Source organism: Quercus suber, unplaced genomic scaffold (genome assembly GCF_002906115.3).
Source record: "Quercus suber isolate HL8 unplaced genomic scaffold, Cork oak 2.0 scaffold_79, whole genome shotgun sequence".
NCBI classification, from domain to species: domain Eukaryota; kingdom Viridiplantae; phylum Streptophyta; class Magnoliopsida; order Fagales; family Fagaceae; genus Quercus; species Quercus suber.
Window position 1 is genome coordinate 1,335,981 of NW_027069544.1, and position 21,755 is coordinate 1,357,735.

The window sequence follows — 21,755 nt, forward strand, 5'->3', positions numbered from 1 at the left end:
GTTAATTTAAAAGTCTCTTCATATTTTATAATTTATTTTTTTTTATTTTTTTTTGAGAAAAGTAAAATGGTTTTTTTCCTTAAAAAAGAAAAAGATAAAATTTAGTTACAAAATTAGTTGTAACCTAATATTGGAGGTGAATTTTGAGAATTCTACCAGTGGAATACATTTTCTTTTTATATCTTCCATACTTGTAAAATTTTTAGAAAATTAAAGATTAATAAGTATGCCATCAATAAATTATTTAAATTATATATAAAATATAAGTTTATAAATTATATAGTACATAATATCTAATTGATATAAAATTTGACATGTGTAATGAATATACAATTTAATAGTTTGATTTTTATATTACAACAAAATTTGTAACTAACTTTTTCATTAAAAAAAATAAATAAATAAAAAAAACAAAAAAAAAAACACAACGAAAGGGCTCAAAGGAGAGCGCCTTATCTACTAAACTTGAGTTGTGAAATCCGAACTCCGAAGTAGTACTACTTGGCCAAGAAAGAAGCAGTAGCAGAAGATGTTGAGTCTCTCAATTGCCTCACCTTCAACAATCATCTTCTCTCCAAAACCCCACATTCCAATCCCCAAATCCTCATCCTCCTCCGCATTCAATGGCGTTAAGATCCAAACACACATTCGCGTGCCTCCTCAAAGGGTCTCGTTCTCTCCATCGTCGTCGGTAGTGATGATGTCGAAGCGGTTGGATGAAATGAAAGAAATAAGGACCAAAACCACTGAAGAAATCAACGAGGAGGTAGTGGACCTCAAGGGCGAGCTCCTCATGCTTCGCCTCCAGAAGTCAGCACGGAACGAGTTCAAGTCCAGCGAGTTCGGTCGCATGCGCAAAAGGGTACTCTTCATTTCCTCTTCTTTTCGTTTTTGCTTCTTCAAACTTTGGACTACCTGTTTCTGTTTGTTTTGCATTCATTATTGAAACATAGAAATGAGAATTGTAAGTTTTTCATGGAAATTTCAGATTTTTTTTACGTTTTTTAGACTAAGAAGCTCATATAACACTTGTAGAAGTAGTAAAATTTGGATAAGATAGAATGGCGGAGAAGGATACATGTGAATGATTTGATTAGTCTGTTGAGTATTTATAGTCGACCCCATGATTTTGGGACTAAAGTTTTGTTGTTGTTGTTGTTTAGACTATGAGCTTCATACTGTGGTTTGAAGATTCTATTTTAGAAGAAACGAGGAATTTAGTTGGGCTATGTAAGGGGTTTCGTGTGAAGCTGTGAAAACTCGCTTTTGCTGGCTGCCTACATTTTGTTATATTTGGTTGCAGCGCATTGTAAAGGGTTCATTGTTGGAGTATTAGATATGAAGAAGGCCTCGTTCGAGCGGTTAGAGATGATGTTAGAAGAAGGGCTAATTCTTTTCATAATTTTGGGAAATTCTGTGTTGAATTGAGTCCTATGTAGCCTTCCGTGGCTAGGTTTTTTTGTGGCTAGTGTTTGCTTCTCAGATTTGATAAGAAGTCTGGATGAGGTAGAATTTTGTTGTGATTTAATTCATTAAAGATTGATACATTTGGGGAATGTTGGTATTGATATCTAATAGCATTGCAATGTGATATTATTTCACTGTGCTTTATTGAGCTCAGGAAACTTTGATAATTCTAAATTGCTTATGTGTAGGTTGTGGTGAATAGGATTATAGGAAGTAGCACCTAGAGTAAGCTGGAATGAGAAAGCTTAAGTGTATTGTTATGCTAAAAAGATGACAATAGGTTGAAATGGACTGTTTGTTAGTTTGAGTTAGGACAGTTGTCAATCTATTGTGTCAGGTATGAGGGTTAGGCTTTTGGTTCGTATAATAAATAATAAAACCAAGTTTATTTCTGTAATTTTGACTATGCATCTCTTCTACATTGTGAAAGAAGAGGAGTTGCTGTATGTGCTAAATATGGAGCAATGATGGAGTAAAGTGAAAAATGCTGATAACTCCTCATGATATAGTAATTGACAACAATTTAAAGAATCTATGTAAAAAAAAAAAAAAAACTAATTTAAACTTGTTTTTTCATAAGCTCAAGCGGATAGCTTTGTGCCAAAGATTGTATTTAGGTTTTTTGGAATTTAAAGAGGGGTAGGCAGGAAGAAAAAGGGGAGATTTGGCCTGGCAAGTGATGCCACCATGCTTAAAGTGGAGCATTTGGAATGAGCCCAAAAATAGGGCCTTCAAGGGTGTGGCTTTGTTGTTGTATTCTTTCAAATAAAATTCAATAAAGCCATAACATGTTTGTCCATTTATAATGGCTTAATAAACCAAAGGCATATTGTTGATATTTCTAGTTGCAATGAACATATCATGTCTAGGTTTAAAAATTTGCTCATCGGAAATATTTGGAATGCACATCATATTCAATTATTCTTTTAGCTTCAGTTTTCTGTTTGAAACTGTCTCTAGGCTGCTGCATTACCAGGATTGGTAAATTTTGGTTGATCTACTAATATGGTGGTGAGGTCCTTATCTGATAATGCAAGCGCTTGTGGTTTTTTTTTTTTTGTTGGGTTTTGTTGATGCAATGTGAAGCATATGGCAAGGGTTCAATTTCTAATAGTTGACATATATACGCACTTATATGTTGGAAATTTTGTCGGGAGGTGAGATTAGTTAGTGACGTGGTACTAAAATTTATTGTTGGGAAAATGTTAGTGAATCATCTAGTTGTATGGACTATAGAGATGTTTCAGATTGTCTATGTTTCAGAGGTGGGTGAATGTATAGCTACCTATTGTTTATGTTTTATGTACCTTGAAAACCTCATGCTAATCTCTGCGTCATTTTTATTTGTAAATATAAGAAGTTAATTTGTTTGCTCCTTTCAAAATATACAATTCAGCATTATTTTCCTCATTTCTCCTTTTTCTAGAATAGACAATTTTGTGACATCAGATGCTTTGTTATCTATATTTCAAGATGCAAATGAGCTACGGCTTGTTGATTTAATAAGCTTTCCTTATATAATATATGCTGGTTTTATGATAATCTGTGAAACTGCAATGTTGTATTCTGGACTTGACTCTGCATATTTATTATCCTTAAGATCTATATTATTCTAATATGGAGGCTGATATCAATAATAGATTGCTCGTATGCTTACTGTTAAACGGGAAAGAGAGCTTGAGGAGGGAATCAACAAGAGGTTGTCAAGAAAGTTGGACCGACAATGGAAGAAAAGCATTGTTGTCAGACCACCTCCTTCTTTGAAGAAGTTGCAAGAAGAAGAAGCAGCTGCAGAAGCTGAGAAATCTGCATGAGCCAATCTCAATATCTTCATAATGAATACGATGTTCTTTCATGGTTTAGAGTGCTGCTCTATTTCAGGCCTTTTCTTTTTTGTTTTTTGTGTATAATGTCTTCTTGCTAGTAGTGTAATATGATTCCCCCCATTCCCCTCCAATTGTTGTTTTCTTGCTCGGGTTTTCTTTGAAGTCCAAACTCATTAGAATTTTGGATGAAAATCTTGAGTATATGCTCATCTCGTTGCTAATTAAAATCTGTTTTTGAATTAGCTCTGTTTGGTTGTATAGGAGCAGATTGGCAGTTTTGCTAATGAGCCTAATGAGAACAGATGGAAAGGATAAAAGAGTTTTATTCTCTGCTTGTTGGGAAGCATGATATTTTTTCTTGATAGTCTGAAAATGTCAATGACCTGCATATGAAACCCCAGCCTTTATAATCACCACCTTGTTTCCTTACTTTCCCTTTCTTCTTTAAAGAGATCCTTATCCTGTTCCTATGAAGATCCTAACCCCCATCTTTGGTGGAAGTAGTAAGGCTTCCTTTGGTTGGAGGTGAAATAGGGAGAGTGGAAAAAAAAGAAGAGAAAACAGGTGAGAGAGGTGTTTGGTTGGAAAGGGGAGGGGGAGGAAATTTTGGTGGGCTCGGGTGTTCTCTTTCCTAGCCCACCAAAATCCTCTCTCCAATTTGGACAGAAAACTTGGGGGACTTTGCTTCAACTCAATCAATTATATTTTTGCCCCTCTTTTTGTAACGTTGAACATGGAAATCTCAGGTAACGTTGGTATTTGACTCTAAGCCATTTTGTATCCAATTCAAATGCAATGAATTGAAAACATAAATAGACACGACTAGGCCACATTCATGTCCACAAAGTCCTTTAGGATGGAGAGGTTATCAACTATGCCAATTACTTTAGAGAAAGAGTGATTGAGCTTATGATGATTTGCAAGCCATAACAGATAATTTCAATAAGGAACTCGGTAGGGGAGGATTTGGCACAGTTTTTGGAGGGATTCTAGTTGGTGGGAAAATGTTTGCAGTGAAGCGTCTTGGTGGTTCTAGTCAAATCAAAAAATCATTTTTAGCTGAAGTTAAGACAATTGGCAACACTCATCATTTCAACTTGGTAAGATTGATGGGATTTTGTACTGAGAAATTTCATAGGCTTTCTGTTTATGAATACATGTCTAATGGGTCTTTAGATAAATGGGTATTCGAAAAAAATCCCGAGATGCTGCTTGATTGGCAACATAGAAAGAAGATCATCATGGACGTAGCAAGGGGACTAACTTATTTACATGAGGATTGCAGACAAAAGATAGTTCACTTGGATATTAAACCCCATAATATCCTTTTAGATGAGAACTTTAATGCAAAAGTCTTTAATTTTGGATTGTCTAAACTAGTTGATCGTGACCAAAGCCAAGTTGTGACAACCATGAGAGAAACTCCTGGCTATATGGCTCCAGAATGATTGAGTTCAAAAATTCTAGAAAAAGTGGATGTCTATAGCTTTGGAGTAATGGTCCTAGAGGTATTGTGTGGAAGGAAAATTTTTGATCACTCCCAGCCAAAGGAAGCAATGCATCTATTTGATTTTTTTAAGAAAAAAATTGAGGAGGACCGATTATTGGATCTAGTTGATAAGTATAGTGAAGATATGCAATTACATGGACTAGAAGTAGTGAATATGATGAGGGTTGCAACCTGGTGTTTGCAAAATGATTTCACAAAGAGGCCTACCATGTCCATGGTGATTAAGGTCTTGAAGGGTGTTGCAAATGTTGAATCTAACCTAGATTATATCTTCTTGAATCCACCTTTACCAAAAATGAGAGCTGGAGTTGATAACCAGGAATATGTTGTTACTACTACTCCATTGTTGCCTTCAATCTTATCAAGACCACAGTGACAGTTCACCATACCATCTTTCATTGCCCAACAAATGAGGTAATTTCCATACTACTAATAAAGTCCCTCATCCAATGACTAATACTAGTAGTTCGAATTTTTTTTTTAGATGGAAGCTTTTAACAGGAATAACTCATGTGGTCATTTATTCGCAATAGCAAGGCTTCTCTGTAAACACTTATTCAGTTATTTGACATTGTTGCAGTCCTAGCTGTATGAGTGGTTACTCTGTCATTGACACTAAACTTTTAGTTTGAATTGTAGACCCTTTTTTTATGAGAGGAAAAGTTGTTGACTTTGTTATTGTATTGTTTTATTTCGACATATGCACATAATTATATATAGTAGATTATTTCTTCTTGAATCCACCTTTACCAAACACAAGAGCTGGAGTTGATAACCACGAAGTTCATGTTGTTTCTGCTACTCCATTGTTGCCTTTAGTTTTATCAGAACCACGGTGACTGTTCACTATACCATCTTTTGTTTCTTCTTGACAAATGAGGTAATTTCCATACTTCTAATAAATTCTCATGTCCATTGACAAATATTGGTGGTTCAAATTTTAATGGAAGCTTTCAAGATGAGTCATGCCAATGGTCATTTATTGGCAATAGCATGGCTTCTTAATTTGTTAACTTCTATTTGACGTTGTTCAGTGATGCAAATGAGTTTATTCTATCATTGACACTGAAATTTAAATTTGAGTTGCAGGCTTTTTTAAAGTGAGGAAGAGTTGTAGACTTTGTTCAGTTGTTGTATTGTTGTGTTTCGAATCATATGCGTAATATATAGTTGCATTGTTTATGTAAGTTTGAAATGAAGTAGCAGAACTTGGATTATACTGTAGTTGTGTGTGCTGGATGGTGTCCCAGTCACAGAGGTCGTTGCCGAGGAGGCATTAATTGTACCACTACTTGTTCTGTTTGCAACTTTGGTAATGAATCCATTATTTACATTCTCAGAGACTGTAGATTTGCTAAATCCTTTTGGTTCCCGGAATTTGTGCTCTAAATTAAACAAACCTTGTAGGTAGGTGGCAGAGACCAAGAGATCGGGACTTCTTCCAGCGTTGTTGCTGAGTGCTGGGCTGATCCTAGCTTCTAAGCTGTGGTTCAAGAGTATTGAAATAGAGTTGTATGCCAAGTACCCGGTTGGATACAGCTGATAAAGGAGTGCGTCTGCGTTTTGGCATTTTCAACACTGGGACTGGTGCTGTCAGTGGATTCTGTGCACTGTTTATGGGATACTATTCACACATTTAAAAATTATTTTGCTACAGTATTTTTAATTTTCAATAATAAGCGGTATCTAAATAGATCAATTTATTGTGAACTTTAGTCAACTCTGATCCGATTCTTCTTTTAATGGATCTCTCTCCTCTCTTTTTATGTGATTTAGCAATACAGTCTGAAGCATGTCCTCTGTGAAGCCAATCAACGCGCTAATGTGTTGGCTAATTAATTTTGGATGTAACCAAGAAGAGAGCATAGACTTTTTAGTTAATTCAGTTGTTCCTTTTGAAATCGTTTTGTACCTTAATCAGGATGCTATTGGTTTTTTTTTTTTTTCCTTTTCTAATCTACTATATGGAATTCCTCATATACATTCTAGTATATCCTGAAGCAGCTAACAAACTTTTTTCAGGCAAGTTAATTTATGGCAATCAAATCTTTGGTTTATTGTAATTACGTCCATTTCTTGGATGCTACTCGGTCTTAGAAGCAGAGGTTTCTTGAGCACAAGGACTGAAGGACATTTGATATGGTTTTTTATTTTCTATTTTTGACATGTATAATGCATAGATGTCCAATTGCAAAAATCGTTGATTCTAAAAAAAAAAAAAAAAAAAAAAAAAAAAAGGCAAAAAGCGTTGTTTTGAATTGTTTTTGCATGCAATGTTGCTGAAAAGTCAGATTTAGTTATGTAGCGGAATAACGAATTAACTGATAGATTTTCAATTATGTCCAAAGTTTTTTTGTTTTGATTTTTTTTTTCCTTTCTAATTTTGACATGTATAATGCATAGATGTTTTTTTTTTTTTTTTTTTTTGAGAGAAAGTTTCAACTTATGGCGTCCGTTTCTAATGATAGTTCTTTATCATCAAACCAAGACATTAATTAGTTTTTGGTGTAGGCAGGGATTGAACCTCAGATCTCTTATACAACCATCAGAGACTTTACCAATTGAGCTAACTGGAACCCTAATAATGCATAGATGTTCAATTGCAAAAATCCTTATTTATTAAAAAGTTACAAAGTTAACCATTTGATATATTGAATTGAACAAACACAATAAGTATCACCAAAATCTCTACTACCAACTATTGAATTATCGATAAATAAATAAAAAAGTATCATCAAAATCAAAATTCAATAAATAACAATAAAACTCATATAAATTTGTAACAAAGTGGAATTTTTGAAGAACTTTTCAAAAGTATTAGCTTTGCTGCAATTTTGGTTAAGCAAGTGTATAAGTATAACAAGGATTGAGCAACCCTCGAACACAGTATAGCTGTGCCAACTTTAAATAGTCATGTTTCACTAATTTCAAATTCTAATTAGATTATTTAAAGCCCCAAAAGTTACTTTCTAATGAAACAAAATTCACTCAAAAAGTAATTGTGTTGTAAACTTAATTTGAGCTGGTGCCTTTTTTTTTTTTTTTTTTTTTTTTGAGATACAATACTTTTCTCCCTTTAAGGACTAGATGGATACAATTTGAAGACTAATACGATAATGTTATTGTCAGTCACATTATTTCTAATTAATTTTATAGTAGATTTTATATTTTATATTTAGAATTTATTTTTCATTTTTTTATATGCAAAATTACTAATTTTGTTACAAAAAGTTGCAAATATATAGTTTAGCTTTAATCTTTATGTGATATAGTCAATATTAAGCAGGATTTTATGAATTTTGATTTTGACAAAAAATCTTATTGCAAAAGAAACTTCATTTCACCACCTCCTCACTCTCTTCAAAGCCCCTCACAGACCAATCACCCTTCCCCTTCATTTTCTTCACCAAAACTGGATTCCGTATTCGGAGCTCCGCCTTCGACACCCAAACCCAAACCCTCCCCAAATCCGCTATCCAATGCATTGCCCACAAGCTCTGCTCCTTCGGCTTCACCGAAGATTCCCCAAACCCAAACCCAAACCCAAACCCGAGCCCAAATGCCGGAAAAATCTTCATCCCTTTGCCCCACCAATTACCCAAACACCGGGTCGGACACACTCTCTGTACGAGCTGGTCCACTCCCGAGAACCCGGTTTGGTTTCCGGGTACGGGTTCCGCCTAACCAAATACCACCAACTGAGGCGCGAGGTGATTATGCAGAAGAAGGAGAAGAAAGCACCGGCATTGGCGGAGCTGAGCTTGAACGAGGAAGAAGTTGAAGGTAGGGATGGCAGGGATTGTTAACGAGCGGTGAAGGGACTATGAATATGAAGAGGAGGACTCATGAATAATTGGAGGTTAGTTTTGCTTTCCCAATTCTTTTGATTTGAATTGTAAATTGATTGGATAGTTTATGCGTGGTTATTAAAGTTTGTGTTGTTATAATGCTTGAATTACACAATCGAATTCGTGAAGTAGCGTATTAGTGGAAATTGGAGATTTTAAGTGGGAAGGAAATGAAAGTAGGATAGAGTTGTATAAGTACTTTAACACACTGTTTGTTTCTATTAAAAACTTTGTAGAAAGATAATTTTTTGTATTTTTGAGTGTTTGGTAGGATAAAAAATGAATCAAAGGAAAAATGACCTATTATTATTAGAGGTTAGACCTTGGTAGCATGTTAATAACTGACCTATTATTATTATTATTATTATTATTTAAAAAAAAATTAATTCATATGTGCCATAAACTCTTTGCCATGGGTACATATTTTATTAAATAAAATAATTTAGTCCAAAGTCAAATACCACTCGCACCACTAGGTCCATTACCATTAGAGCAACCGCATTAGCCATTGTAAACTTTCGTCTATTTTGCAAAAAAAAACTATTTTTTCTATTTTATACATTCATGTACGGCCCCCGCACCGTGTCCTATATTGGGCTTTGGACCCTGGCCTGGGTATATGGCCCATAAGGCCAATCTCCTTCTACCTGGCGGCCCACCCCCGGGCCACGCGTGCTGCAGGCCCAAGCCTTGCCTCTTCATCGTTTCTCGGCAACACCTTCCTAAGCAGTGATAAATATTCGACTCTCGGGACGCCCCGCCCTGTGCCTACCCGGCTGTGCCTCGGAGAGGCACCGCTGCCGAGAACTATCGTAGAGGTGGGAACCAAGTTCCAACGCCACCCTCACCGCTTCCCACTCCCACCTGACCACCCACTCTTCCCAAGCAGTGATAAATATTCGACTCTCGGGACGCCCCGCCCTGTACCTACCCGGCTGTGCCTCGGAGAGGCACCGCTGCCGAGAACTATCGTAGAGGTGGGAACCAAGTTCCAACGCCACCCTCACCGCTTCCCACTCCCACCTGACCACCCACTTACGATCGATAATACTGGACCGCCGGTTGCACTCACTGGCAAGTAATTATGACCTCTCCACTAAACTATGGACTATAAATACAAGAAGTTTTGAGAAGACAAGGGTTGGAAAAGGGGCTGGAAGAATAGTGTAAATAGAGAGAAAGCAGAGTAAGAAGGTGGCCCGGACCCCCAAGGAGAGAAAAGCGATCACATTAAGTCTTAGCGTGAAGAACGACCTAGTGTAGGAAATCCAAACCCACAATACAAGTAAGTTGTGAGTCCAAGTGAGGCCCAGCCCAGCGGGTTTCAGTTTCGAGTGCACACAATTGGCGCCGTCTGTGGGAAAATCCTACTAAGCAGTGGTTCCGCCGAGACTCGTTTACAGGAAGATGTCCGGAAGTAACGCTGAGAGCGGCTCGGCAGGGTCTTCCCGGGGCTTCACCTGGCGGGAACAGAGGCAGAAGAGACGCAAGGATCCGGTTTACGAGCAACTGGAAGAACGATCCGGTCTTGGAGAAGGGTCATATCAAACGGGGAGAACGGCATCCCATGCTTCCCGGCACAGGCAGCCCGACGCCAGGGATGAAGAGCTTGAGCGGCTGCGGAGGTTAGTACGAGACCTGGAGTTGGAAGCACGAAACGAGCGCCGCTGAGCCGGTCAAGATGACCGAGGGAAAAGGCCTGACGCCGAGGAAGAGAGACGCGGGATGGGATCGAATCAATCAGGATCCCGCCTCCACAGGGAGCGCTCGCACTCGAGGGAGTCCCGTCGCCATCGAGACCGCTCCAATTCAGCGAAATCTCGCCGATGGCGAAATCGCTCTCGGTCGCGGGAATACGGGAATCAGGGCTCGGGTTCTCCAGAGGGACGGCCAAGGAATGCGGCCATGGATGCTATGAGCCGTGCATTGCGCAGGGCAGCTCGGTCCCCATTCTCAGCAGATATTGAGCGAGCACCGATGCCAGACAGATTTACGCGCCCGCCGTTCAATTCGTATGGTGGGAAAACGGACCCCGTGGAGCATGTCAGCCACTATATCCAGATGATGTCTCTGCATACCCGCAATGACGCTCTGATGTGCAAGGTTTTTCCCTCCAGCCTTGGTCCCACGGCTTAAGGTGGTTCAACGGGTTGCGCAAGGGCTCCATTCATAGTTTCGCCGAGCTAATACAGGAGTTCGGTTCCCGTTTCGTGACGTGCAGCTGGGAATAGCAACCGGTGGACGCGCTGCTGTCTATGAAGATGAGGGCAGGGGAAACCCTCCGTGATTATGCTAGCTGATACTGGGAGCTCTATAACGAGATTGGCAGAGGGAACGAGAAGATTGCAGCGAGCACTTTCAGAATGGGATTGCCTGACGAGTCGGGGTTGAGGGAATCATTAACTAAGAAACCTCCCGAGGATATGAGGCAGCTGATGAGGCCCATTGAGGAGTACAAGCGGTTGGAAGATGATAGAATACAAAGCAAAGGCAAGGCACAGGTGACGGATCGTCCTCGGCAGAGCGGTTTTCAACAGAGGGCACGGGGAAATTTGAGGATTCAAGAACCAGTAGCGCCAGTAGGGGAGGTGAACGTGACGTTCAAGGAGCCCGTGCATAAAATTGTGGATAAGATTAAGCACGAGCCGTACTTCAGGTGGCCGAACCGGATGGCTGGCGACCCCTCTAGGAGGAATCAGAACCTATACTGCACCTACCACAAAGACCGGGGCCATACTACCGAGCAGTGCCGAGTGTTAAGGGACCATCTCGGGCAGTTGGCTAAGGCAGGACACCTCAAGGATTTTGTGACGGATGCCGGGGATCGAGGAACAGGGCATGGCGCCCCACACAGAGGGAATCCCCTTCCGCCCCCTCTTGGGATAATTGATGTAATTCACGTTGCCACGAGGGGCATTTTGACGGCAAAGGGGAAGGAGGTGTTGACAGTGATATCGGTAGAGGGGAGTACGGGCGTGCCGCCTCCCGCAAAGAAGATCAGACTAACCCAAGAGCCAATCGCTTTCGGCGACAGTGATTTGGAAGGAACCATTCAGCCGCACGACGACGCGTTGATAGTCATGGCGAGGATTGGTGGCTTCGTTATGAAGAGAATAATGATAGACCAGGGAAGCGGAGCAAATGTTATGTACCCGGACATATTCAGGGGGCTTGGGTTGAGGGATGAGAATCTGTCGATGTACAACACTCCCCTGGTTGGGTTCGACGGGAAAATGGTGGCTCCCAAGGGGCAAATCTCTCTGCCCGTGATTCTAGGTGGCCTCATACTCCCCCTATACGGCGATTCTAGGGAGGCCATGGATACATGCAATTGGGGCTGTCCCGTCCACCCTGCACATGAAGGTCAAGTTTAATACTGATTGTGGTGTCACGGTGATACAAGGAAGTCAGCAGGCGGCCAGGCAATGTTTGATCGCCATGGTCGATTGGAAGAAGGAGCAAACAGACCAGAAGGATCAGGCCGACCCCAAATGTTCGTCGTCGAGGACGCCTTTATAGCAATTACAGAGCCCGCCAGAGAAGGAGGTCGCGCGCGCCGAGAGCATGCTCAAGGTAAAGGTGTTGCCGGATACGGACAAGTACTTCCAAATAGGGGAGAGCATGGAGGACCGGGAAAAAGTAGAGATGTTGTTACTCCTAATACAGAATGTGGACGTATTTGCATGGAGTCCATACGAGGTTCCCAGGGTGGACCCCGAATTCATCGTGCATAGACTTGGAGTTGACCCCTCATTCGCCCCTAAAAAGCAGAGGCCGAGGAGATCAGCCTGGGAGCACTCCGAGGCAGTAAAAGTGGAAGTTCAAAGATTGAAGGAGGCAGGGGTGATTCGGGAGATCTTCTTCCCGGATTGGTTGGCGAACATCGTGGTAGTGAAGAAGAAGAACGGCAAGTGGAGGGTCTGCGTCGATTTCACCGATCTGAACAGGGCCTGCCCAAAAGACCCTTTTCCCGTGCCCAAGATTGATCAGCTGGTGGACGCCACGTGTGGGCACTCGAGGATGAGTTTTCTGGACGCTTTCCAAGGGTATCACCAAATCGCCCTGGTGCCCGAGGATCAAGAAAAAACGGCGTTCATCTCCCCGGAGGCAAATTACCACTACACGAGGATGTCCTTCGGACTGAAGAACGCCGGGGCCACCTACCAACGAATGATGACAAGAATGTTCCGAGACAAGACAGGGCGCACGGTCGAGGTGTACATCGACGACATGGTGGTTAAGAGCAAACAGGAAGCCCTGCATATGGGGGACCTCCAGGCGGTTTTCAAGGTTCTCCGACGGCACAAGTTGTGCCTTAATGCGGAGAAGTGCGCGTTTGGCGTTGGGGCCGGGAAGTTCTTGGGGTACCTGATCAGTACATGGGGAATTGAGGTCAACCCCGACCAGATAGAAGCTGTGAGAAGATTGAAGCCACCGAGCAACCCGAAGGAAGTGCAAATACTAACCGGGATGCTGGCAGCCCTTAACCGGTTCATCTTAAAATTCGCAGATCGCTGCCGACCGTTCTACCAACTGCTGAAGAAATGGACTGGATTTCGGTGGAGCAAGGAGTGCGAAGAGGCCTTTGTGGATCTGAAGGTTTATTTGGCGCGAGCGCCCATGCTTACGGCACCGGAGCCAGGTGAGGATTTGTTCATGTATCTGGCGGTATCTGAGCACGCCGCGAGTGCTGTGCTACTGAAGGACAAAGGGATCCAGCAACCCGTGTACTACATCAGCAAAACTCTTGTTGACGCCGAGGCGAGATACTTGCCCTTGGAGAAGCTCGTATTAGCCCTGATACACGCCACCAGGAAGTTGCTGCACTATTTCCAAGCTCACACCGTACACGTCCTGACCTAGTACCCATTACAGTCGTTATTAAAGAGGTCGGATTTCACGGGCCGTATAGCCAAATAGGGGACTCGACTCGGTTCCTTCGACATACGGTACAGACCTCAAAGCTCGGTGAAGGGCCAAATCCTTGCGGATTTTATCGCTGAGTTTTCGCCCAGATAGAAGGGGGAGATTGTTTGCCAACTGGAGGCTCGACCGTGGAAGGTATTCGTAGACGGCACGTCGAGCTCCATGGGTGCCGGTTCAGGAGTTGTTATGATCACCCCCGAAGGAATACGACTAGAACACTGGTTTAGATTGGGTTTCAAGGCATCCAACAACGAGGCAGAATACAAGGCTTTTCTGGCCGGACTGAGGGCAGCTTCGAGCCTGGGGGCTCGGGAGATTGAGCTATATTCGGATTCGCGTCTGGTGGTTAATCAGGTGCTGGGCAGTTTTGAAGCCCGAGATCCCCGGATGAAAGCATACCTAGAACAAGCATGGCTAGTTATGGCCCTCTTTAACACGGTGAAGGTTTTCCACATAGCCCGAACACAGAACAGACATGCTGACTCCCTAGCCACGTTGGCGTCGTCAATAATCGAAGAGATACCACGGCAAATCAAAGTCGAGCTTATCTCGGAGCCGAGCGTCAGGGTAATGAGCGACTCGGGAACTACAGGGATCAATGCCACAGCAATCGCAGCCCCTGCCCCGTGCTGGATCGACCCCATAATCGACTTTCTGGCCAACGACCGACTGCCGAGTGACGAAAAAGAGGGCATCAGGATCCGTAGGATGGCTCCTCGGTATTGGTTAGCAGAAGACCGGACTTTGTATCGAAGGTCCTTCGAAGGGCCGTACCTCTTGTGCTTACGCCCGGAGAAGGTGGGCGAGCTCTTGGCGGAGCTCCACTCTGGGGTGTGCGGCAGCCATGTCGGGGGACGTTCATTGGCGCACCGAGCAATGACTCAGGGGTTTTGGTGGCCTCAGATGCAGAAAGACGCCGCCGAGTATGTGCTTAAGTGTGAGTGGTGTCAAAAGCAGGCCTCTCTGATCCATCAGCCCGCGGGCCACCTGAACCCGATCAGCAGTCCTTGGCCTTTTGCACAATGGGGGCTGGACATCATCGTCCCGTTCCCTTGGGCGACGGTCGGCCAAAAGTTCGTTTTGGTGGCCGTCGACTATTTTACCAAGTGGGCGGAGGCGGAAGCTTTGGCCAACATACGAGATGTGGAAGTAAAGAAATTCGTATGGAAAAATATCATCACTAGGTTCGGGGTGCCGAACACTATCATGTCGGACAACGGGCTACAGTTTGATAGCCGGGCGTTCCGAGACTTTTGTGGTGGTCTCGGTATCAAAAACAGGTACTCAACTCCTGCTTATCCATAGGGCAACGGTCAGGCTGAGGCCGTGAATAAGGTGATTGTGAGTGGGCTGAAGAAAAGGCTAGAGGGCGCAAAGGGAAACTGGGCCTAGGAGCTTCCAAAAGTCTTGTGGGCATGCCGCACCACTCCTAGACGGTTCATCGGGGAGACCCCTTTCTCTCTCACGTACGGAGCGGAAGCCGTGATCCCTACCGAGGTGAATCTATGCAGTGCGCGAGTAGCGAGGTTCGATCACGCCCAAAACGACGAAATGATGGTAGGATATTTGGATAAGGTGGAAGAGTACCGCGAAATGGTGACAATACGGCTTGCGGAATATCAGCAGAAGCTCACCCAGAGATACAACCGAGGTGTAAGAACGAGGGAGTTTGTCACCGGGGACTTGGTTCTCAGAAGAGCCGTGGGCAACATGCGGGACACTAGTGCCGGGAAATTGGCGCAGACATGGGAGAAACCCTACAGGGTCACAGCCGTGGCCGGCACCGGGGCTTACTTCTTGGAAGACCTAGACGAGAGACAGCTGCCCCGACCATGGAACGTCCATAATCTCAAGAAGTACTATCATTGATGGGCGATATGCCGGGCATAAAGTTAATCGCAACCTGTTGTATATGTTTTGTAGATATACTAATGATGTTTTTCAAGCAGATCCGCGTCTTTCTGACCCTGACCCTCGGTTCGATCCTATCACCGAGCAGGTGGAAACCCGGACAATCCACTCTAAGGACAGAAGCCTGACCCTCGGTTTGATCCCTATCACCGAGCAGGTGGAAACCTTAAGGGTTCTAAGGACAGAAGCCTGACCCTCGGTTCGATCCCTATCACCGAGCAGGTGGAAACCTTAAGGGTTTGAGGACAGAAGCCTGACCCTCGGTTCGATCCTACCACCGAGCAGGTGGAAACCTTACCATGGTCGGACACATCACAATAAAGAGGCAACCAATAAGAGTTCATTACTCGGTCAATACGAAAGAGCAACACGATAAAGCATTCATATTAAAGCATAAAACTTAAATTAACGTTTTGTTGCCAAAACCCGGCAACTCGAAATAAAGAAAAGACAACATAAACAAATTATCCCGTCACCACAACCCGGTGACATAGGCAATTCCGCTCATTGAAATTCTCAAAAGAAAGAAAAATAAAGAAGGGCAGGCTTTCAACTTTAGATATCCGCCGCATGAGCGGAGGATGCGTCCTCTTGAGAGCGTTGGTCGGCGTGAGGAGTTGGCGGCTGGATGTCCTCCCCGGTTCGGTCCCCAATATGGGGGTGGCTGGTCCTCTACATGTCGGTCGGCACTGCATGAGAGTCAATGGCGTTCACCAGTTCCTTCATGCTGGAGGTCTCTTCTTCGTCAATAACAAGGGGCGCGGGATTCTCGTTTTGGGGGATGCTCGGGAAAGGGATCTTGCTACGATCCCTCAACGGAGAATCCTCGGGAATCCCCAAGGCTTGAAGAGCGGCGAACCAGCCCTCTTCATATCCGAGCCTGTGGGCCTGGCGAATGACCGGTTCGGCCAAATTCTCGGCATCCGCGAACCCCTCGTTATACCACTTGTTTTCACAAGCCTCCAGCGCCGCCTTCGAATCGGCCAATTGTCCTTCCAGCATGGTATTCAAGCTCTGAGCCTCCGCCAATTTAAGCTCGGTGCCGCCCAGTTGCAGTTCCAGCTCCTCAGACTTCGTTTCGGCAAGAGCCTGGGCCTTTACGGCTGTGGCAATTTTATTCTCTGCCTACTCGGCAATTTTCGACTTCTCCTTCGCTGTGACCTCGGCGACATCCTTCAGAGCCTTCTCCCGCTCAACCTCCTCGGCCAGCTCCTTCATCCTCCCGTCCACAACGTACGACATTTGCGCAGCCTGACCATACAATATTCACTTTGTAATGTAAAATGGAAAGTACACGTAGATAGGCAAATAGGAAACCGAGAATCGTAAAGAAAAGTGAAACAGTTACCGCTATGGTGTGCCACTGCAAACGCCTCCCCAAAGACTCGTCCGTCGATTCCGTAAAAGCGTTCAAGTCCTCGGGCAAGAGGATACCGCATGCCAGACTCTGCGCCACACGGCCACCATAACCTTTGTCCCATACTCGGGCACTGGCCGTCGATGGAAGAGGCTCGCCGCCAAGTTGGAAGGAGGGTCGCCATGCTGCCCGAGCCTGGGAAGTAGACGCCAGGTCTATCCCGGTTTGCGTTACCGGTTCCCGGATGACAATACCGGTCGAAGGTCGAGGGGGCACGTTGCCCGAGCCCGTCTGAGTCTGATCGGTTGTGCGCGGCCTTTTTCGAACTCGGGTTGATGGGACAGCGGGAGGCGAAGCATCTTGGCCGGAGGTTTGTTGTCATTGCACGGCAGGCCGGGCACTCGGGACAAAGCGGTCGATCGTCATCTTCCTCCTAGCCACCATGGCGTTGCCTTAATCGGATCCTGTTTCAGAAGAGTCAGTTGGTTCTGCGGCTGCACCCTCCCCTTCTCGAACAGGAGCCTCGGGCTCTACAGTTCTCTCGGGTTGAGTAGGAGCTTCTTGCTGGATTTGCTCGTGGGCGCGTCTCTTACGCTCGGCAGATACGCGCTCGGCTGATTCGTCACGGATGGGCTGTCGCTCATCTAAACAAATGAACTGGGGGCCGAGATCACGTGCCTCGCCTACAGTTAGCCTTGGGGGGAAGAAGTTCGCGTGCCGTACATTGATATATGAGAGGAGAGGGCTGTCAACTAGCAAAGCTTGGCTGAACGCCTGCCAAGTTGAGTAGACGGGATTGACACCGAGGATGAGGTGGGACACTCGAAGTTGTCTGTCCGTGTGTACGAAGATTTCTGACCTGAGCACGAAGTTTAGGTCCCGAACATGTACCACTCTAATGTCCGGCTTGAATCTTTTGCTCTCTGCACAAAGGAAAAAAGGGTTAACAATTACATAACTGGACCAAAATCAAAAGAGACCAAAGTAAATAAAGGCTAGTCACCGACCAACGTCGCGCGGCGAAAATGCACAGGGGACCTCCTCGGCAAACCAATTGCCGCTCACCCGAACGAAATCTTTTGCCGAGTTACGATTTGAATCTGGTAGGCATGAAATAAGCCGTACCCTCACATCCCTAGTCTTTATATAATAGCCAGACTCGATATTGCCGCACAGACTATACATTTGATTAATGTCATAGTGATTTAGTTGCAACCCGTACAACTGGTTCAGCCTACTCACGCAACTCACTACCCGGTAAAAGTTGGGAGGGAGTTGGTCAGGACAAAGGCCGTAAAATCTAAGGGTACTAAGAATTAGAGGGTCAACCGGGAACCTAAGCCCACCCTCTAGAATGGCCATCAAGGGAAAGAACACCGTGTTTTCACCACGGCGCCTCTGGATGTTGATATCGCCCATATTATAGTAGGCAATGTCTACGTCACTAGGGACATTATATGCTTCCCTAAATCTAGCCAAAGCATGTTCGAAAGAAAGGAGGTGAGAGTAACTCATTTTTCAAAGCGAGTGTTTTTTTAAAGAAAATCAAGAAAAGAAATGCTATGATTATCAAAGAATAGACTGAACTGGCTAAACAGAAAAAGTAAGAAGAGGGAAAGGAACTTACTGTGGGCTCTAAGGAGGAAGTGTGTTCTGGGCCAGAGGGTGAACCACGAAGGAGGGATGCTCGGCAGAGTAAGATATGGTAAAATGAGGAATGCGAAAGTGAGAGCCAGTGACTAGAGGGACTATTTATAAGCGTGGGGAGTAAAATGAGAAGCATTAAAATCCACTAGCAAGAAAACACGAGGACCGTCGCTTCAACTGCCACACGCGTAACGCCTCGGTTCACAAACCGTTAGACAGTAATGACGGATAGGCCGTCGGTCAACTCCAAACGCGTCTTTTGAGACACACATTAATGCACCCCTCAATGGCCGAGCACTGACCCTTCGACTTCCCAGATGGGTATCTACCCCCTGTGATCCTTGATTCACCCCCAGGAATGGGGAGCGAATCAAGGGGGGGCTATTGTACGGCCCCCGCACCGTGTCCTATATTGGGCTTTGGACCCTGGCCTGGGTATATGGCCCATAAGGCCAATCTCCTTCTACCTGGCGGCCCACCCTCGGGCCACGCGTGCTGCAGGCCCAAGCCTTGCCTCTTCATCGTTTCTCGGCAACACCTTCCCAAGCAGTGATAAATATTCGACTCTCGGGACGCCCCGCCCTGTACCTACCCGGCTGTGCCTCGGAGAGGCACCGCTGCCGAGAACTATCGTAGAGGTGGGAACCAAGTTCCAATGCCACCCTCATCGCTTCCCACTCCCACCTGACCACCCACTTACGATCGATAATACTGGACCGCCGGTTGTACTCACTGGCAAGTAATTATGACCTCTCCACTAAACTATGGACTATAAATACAAGAAGTTTTGAGAAGACAAGGGTTGGAAAAGGGGCTGGAAGAATAGTGTAAACAGAGAGAAAGCAGAGTAAGAAGGTGGCTCGGACCCCCGAGGAGAGAAAAACGATCACATTAAGTCTTAGCGTGAAGAACGACCCAGTGTAGGAAATCCAAACCCACAATACAAGTAAGCTGTGAGTCCAAGTGATGCCCAGCCCAGCGGGTTTCAGTTTCGAGTGCGCACAGAAGCAATCCTCAGCCTGCATGAACGTACTCTCAAAGGTGGTCACCGGTGTGGTGCCTGCCACAATGCCTCCGATGCTAAAGTCAGTATAAGAAGCTCTCTTAGGAATAAACAATATAATTGAACAGAATGAAAGAGATCTCTTAGTGTCTAGATGTGTATGTACCTTTTACTTGGCAATGTGTGGGCTTTATATATGCTTTTCATAGCTTCTAGCCGTTGGAGTAGTTATGGAGGTCTTAATGCTCCTCTTGGTAACGTTTGGTGCTGTGTAATGTGGCTTTAATGTGCTCCAACGGTTCATACGATTGGCTTTGTAACCATCCGGGGTGTTTATGGGCGGCATTGAATAAGGTGTTTATCATCGTCAGTGGAGTGGATATTCGTCACTGAAAGCTGTTCTCGTCTGTACAATTGGTCTCGTCTATACTTGATTTCGTCAGTCCCATCATCTTTAGTTATATTTGAGAGGTCAATAACATCCTATAGGCTAAATGTACACCTTTTATTTATTTTATTATTTGGAAGCCTGGTACACCTTTTATAATTTCCCCTTTAATTGTTATCCTTTTTGTAAAGAACACCTAAGAAATTCACCAATGCAGTGATTCAAACACAGTTTCAGACACTTTGAAATCTCATATGTGAGTCGTAAAAAGCCAACAAACCCGCACACCTTTAGCACATCATGCTCTACATATTGATCATTTTGTAGCATGCCTAGGGGAGAATCTGTGTTTCTTAAAATACGCACTATTTACTGACGTAATTTCTAAATGAAGTTTATTTATTTCTTATAAAAAAAATTAAAAAAACATTACATCTGAATTTAATTTAATATGATAATTCAAAGACTTTAATGTTTACCGAACAAGGGGGAGTAGCAATTGTACTCTGGTTATATAATTTATTATAAACTCGGTTTAAAATACTATTATTACTATTTTTGTGTGTGTTCTAATAGGTATTACTATTTATTAAAAAAAAAAAAGGATGTTTATCTCAAATTGGTTGTATGTGTCTAGTGTTCGCTGTTTATAATCTCAGTTTACAATTACAAAAGTTAGTCTTTTTGTAGTTATACTCTGGTTATGTAATGTATTATAAATTTAGATTAAAACACAAGTATTACGGTTTACTCAAAAAACAAAAAAAACAAAAATACTTAAAAGAGAGAAGTGTAAAATTGAAATAGGAGGAAAGTGACATTACATAAGCTTCTCATTTTCTTTGTGAGCGTTTGGATCCGGAGTCCATGGCCACATTTGCGTTTTTCACCAATTTTTTTTTTTTAAACCAGCAACTATTGCTATATTCATGGAACATGAACAGTGCAAATAGGCAAATGAATAATAACCCACGCGTGAACAGTAATTTTTTTAAAAAATTGTTTTCAATTTTCTCACAAGAATATGAAAAAGGTTTTCCCAATTGAAATAAAGCAAAGTACAAAAGCCAAATCTGGAGCCCAAGCGAGTTATTGCGTTTGCTAACCTATTAGGCTATTACAGTAATACAGCTGTGCGCACTAAAAGCAAAATGGCTATGTCAATGTGAACATCATTGTTCTGATAAATCCTTCTACACAAGTTGGCCATATTAGAGCAAACCGTGTAAGCATAAAAAGAAAATCTAATGGGACAAAGACAATAGTGTAGAGTCTGTAGACTACATTTAATATTATTTCGTATTTTATTATTTTGGTTTCCTTGTGTTTTATTTTTATTCTTTTGAGCAGAAATTTATATTTCATTAACACAAGAAAAGGAATACAACAGAGGCCAAAAGCATACAATAAATCATCCTAGGCCTAATTGAATTAGATGATCTAAAAAGGGCGGGGTAACACCCTTCCAAAGGCTGTTCACTTGATTACATTTGGCAAACTGGGCAAGCTCATGCGCAGCCCTGTTGTAGTCCCTTTTCACTTGATGAAAAGAACATAAAGAGAAGGAAGACTTTGCTAGTTGAATACCTTGGATCAAGTGACCCATTTCACTGCCATTGAGGTCTTGGGAAATTGCCTGAATGACCGAGATAGCATCAGTTTCAAAGATGACATTGGGGAGAGTCATCTCCTGGGCCAAGAGAACACCCTGCTCCATTGCAAAGAGCTCTGTCCAATCAGCAGGGTAATGCAAGGGCTGTGCTTTACTAAGGGCTGCAACCACCCTTCCCTCCTCATTGCGAATGATCACACCAACTCCAAAGGTCCCAAGCCATCCAAGGATGTTGCACCATCCACATTTACTTTGAAATA

The 21,755-nt window shown here is 43.5% G+C and overlaps 3 protein-coding genes across 3 annotated transcripts; all 3 read left to right on the forward strand.

Moving 5' to 3' along the window:
* Positions 1-435: 435 nt before the first annotated feature.
* Positions 436-3,535, forward strand: LOC112013249 (large ribosomal subunit protein uL29c). The gene is made up of 2 exons (XM_024045637.2): positions 436-862; positions 3,108-3,535. The coding sequence occupies exons 1-2, from the start codon at positions 530-532 to the stop codon at positions 3,279-3,281; spliced, it is 507 nt and encodes a 168-aa protein (XP_023901405.1). The 5' UTR covers positions 436-529; the 3' UTR covers positions 3,282-3,535.
* Positions 3,536-4,026: 491 nt separating this feature from the next.
* On the forward strand, positions 4,027-6,502 carry LOC112013218 (G-type lectin S-receptor-like serine/threonine-protein kinase SD2-5). The gene is made up of 2 exons (XM_024045602.2): positions 4,027-4,039; positions 4,200-6,502. The coding sequence occupies exons 1-2, from the start codon at positions 4,027-4,029 to the stop codon at positions 4,739-4,741; spliced, it is 555 nt and encodes a 184-aa protein (XP_023901370.2). The 3' UTR covers positions 4,742-6,502.
* Positions 6,503-13,739: 7,237 nt separating this feature from the next.
* Positions 13,740-14,882, forward strand: LOC112022629 (uncharacterized). Its single transcript, XM_024055249.1, has one exon. The coding sequence runs from the start codon at positions 13,740-13,742 to the stop codon at positions 14,880-14,882; it is 1,143 nt and encodes a 380-aa protein (XP_023911017.1).
* The last annotated feature ends 6,873 nt before the right edge of the window (positions 14,883-21,755 follow it).

Bases quoted from the DNA above. Each gene is read 5' to 3' on its own strand.
- LOC112013249 (XM_024045637.2), top strand. From the start codon at position 530: ATGTTGAGTCTCTCAATTGCCTCACCTTCAACAATCATCTTCTCTCCA. The intron at 863-3,107 runs GTACTCTTCATT...TATCAATAATAG, and splicing joins TCGGTCGCATGCGCAAAAGG to ATTGCTCGTATGCTTACTGT.
- LOC112022629 (XM_024055249.1), top strand. From the start codon at position 13,740: ATGGGTGCCGGTTCAGGAGTTGTTATGATCACCCCCGAAGGAATACGA.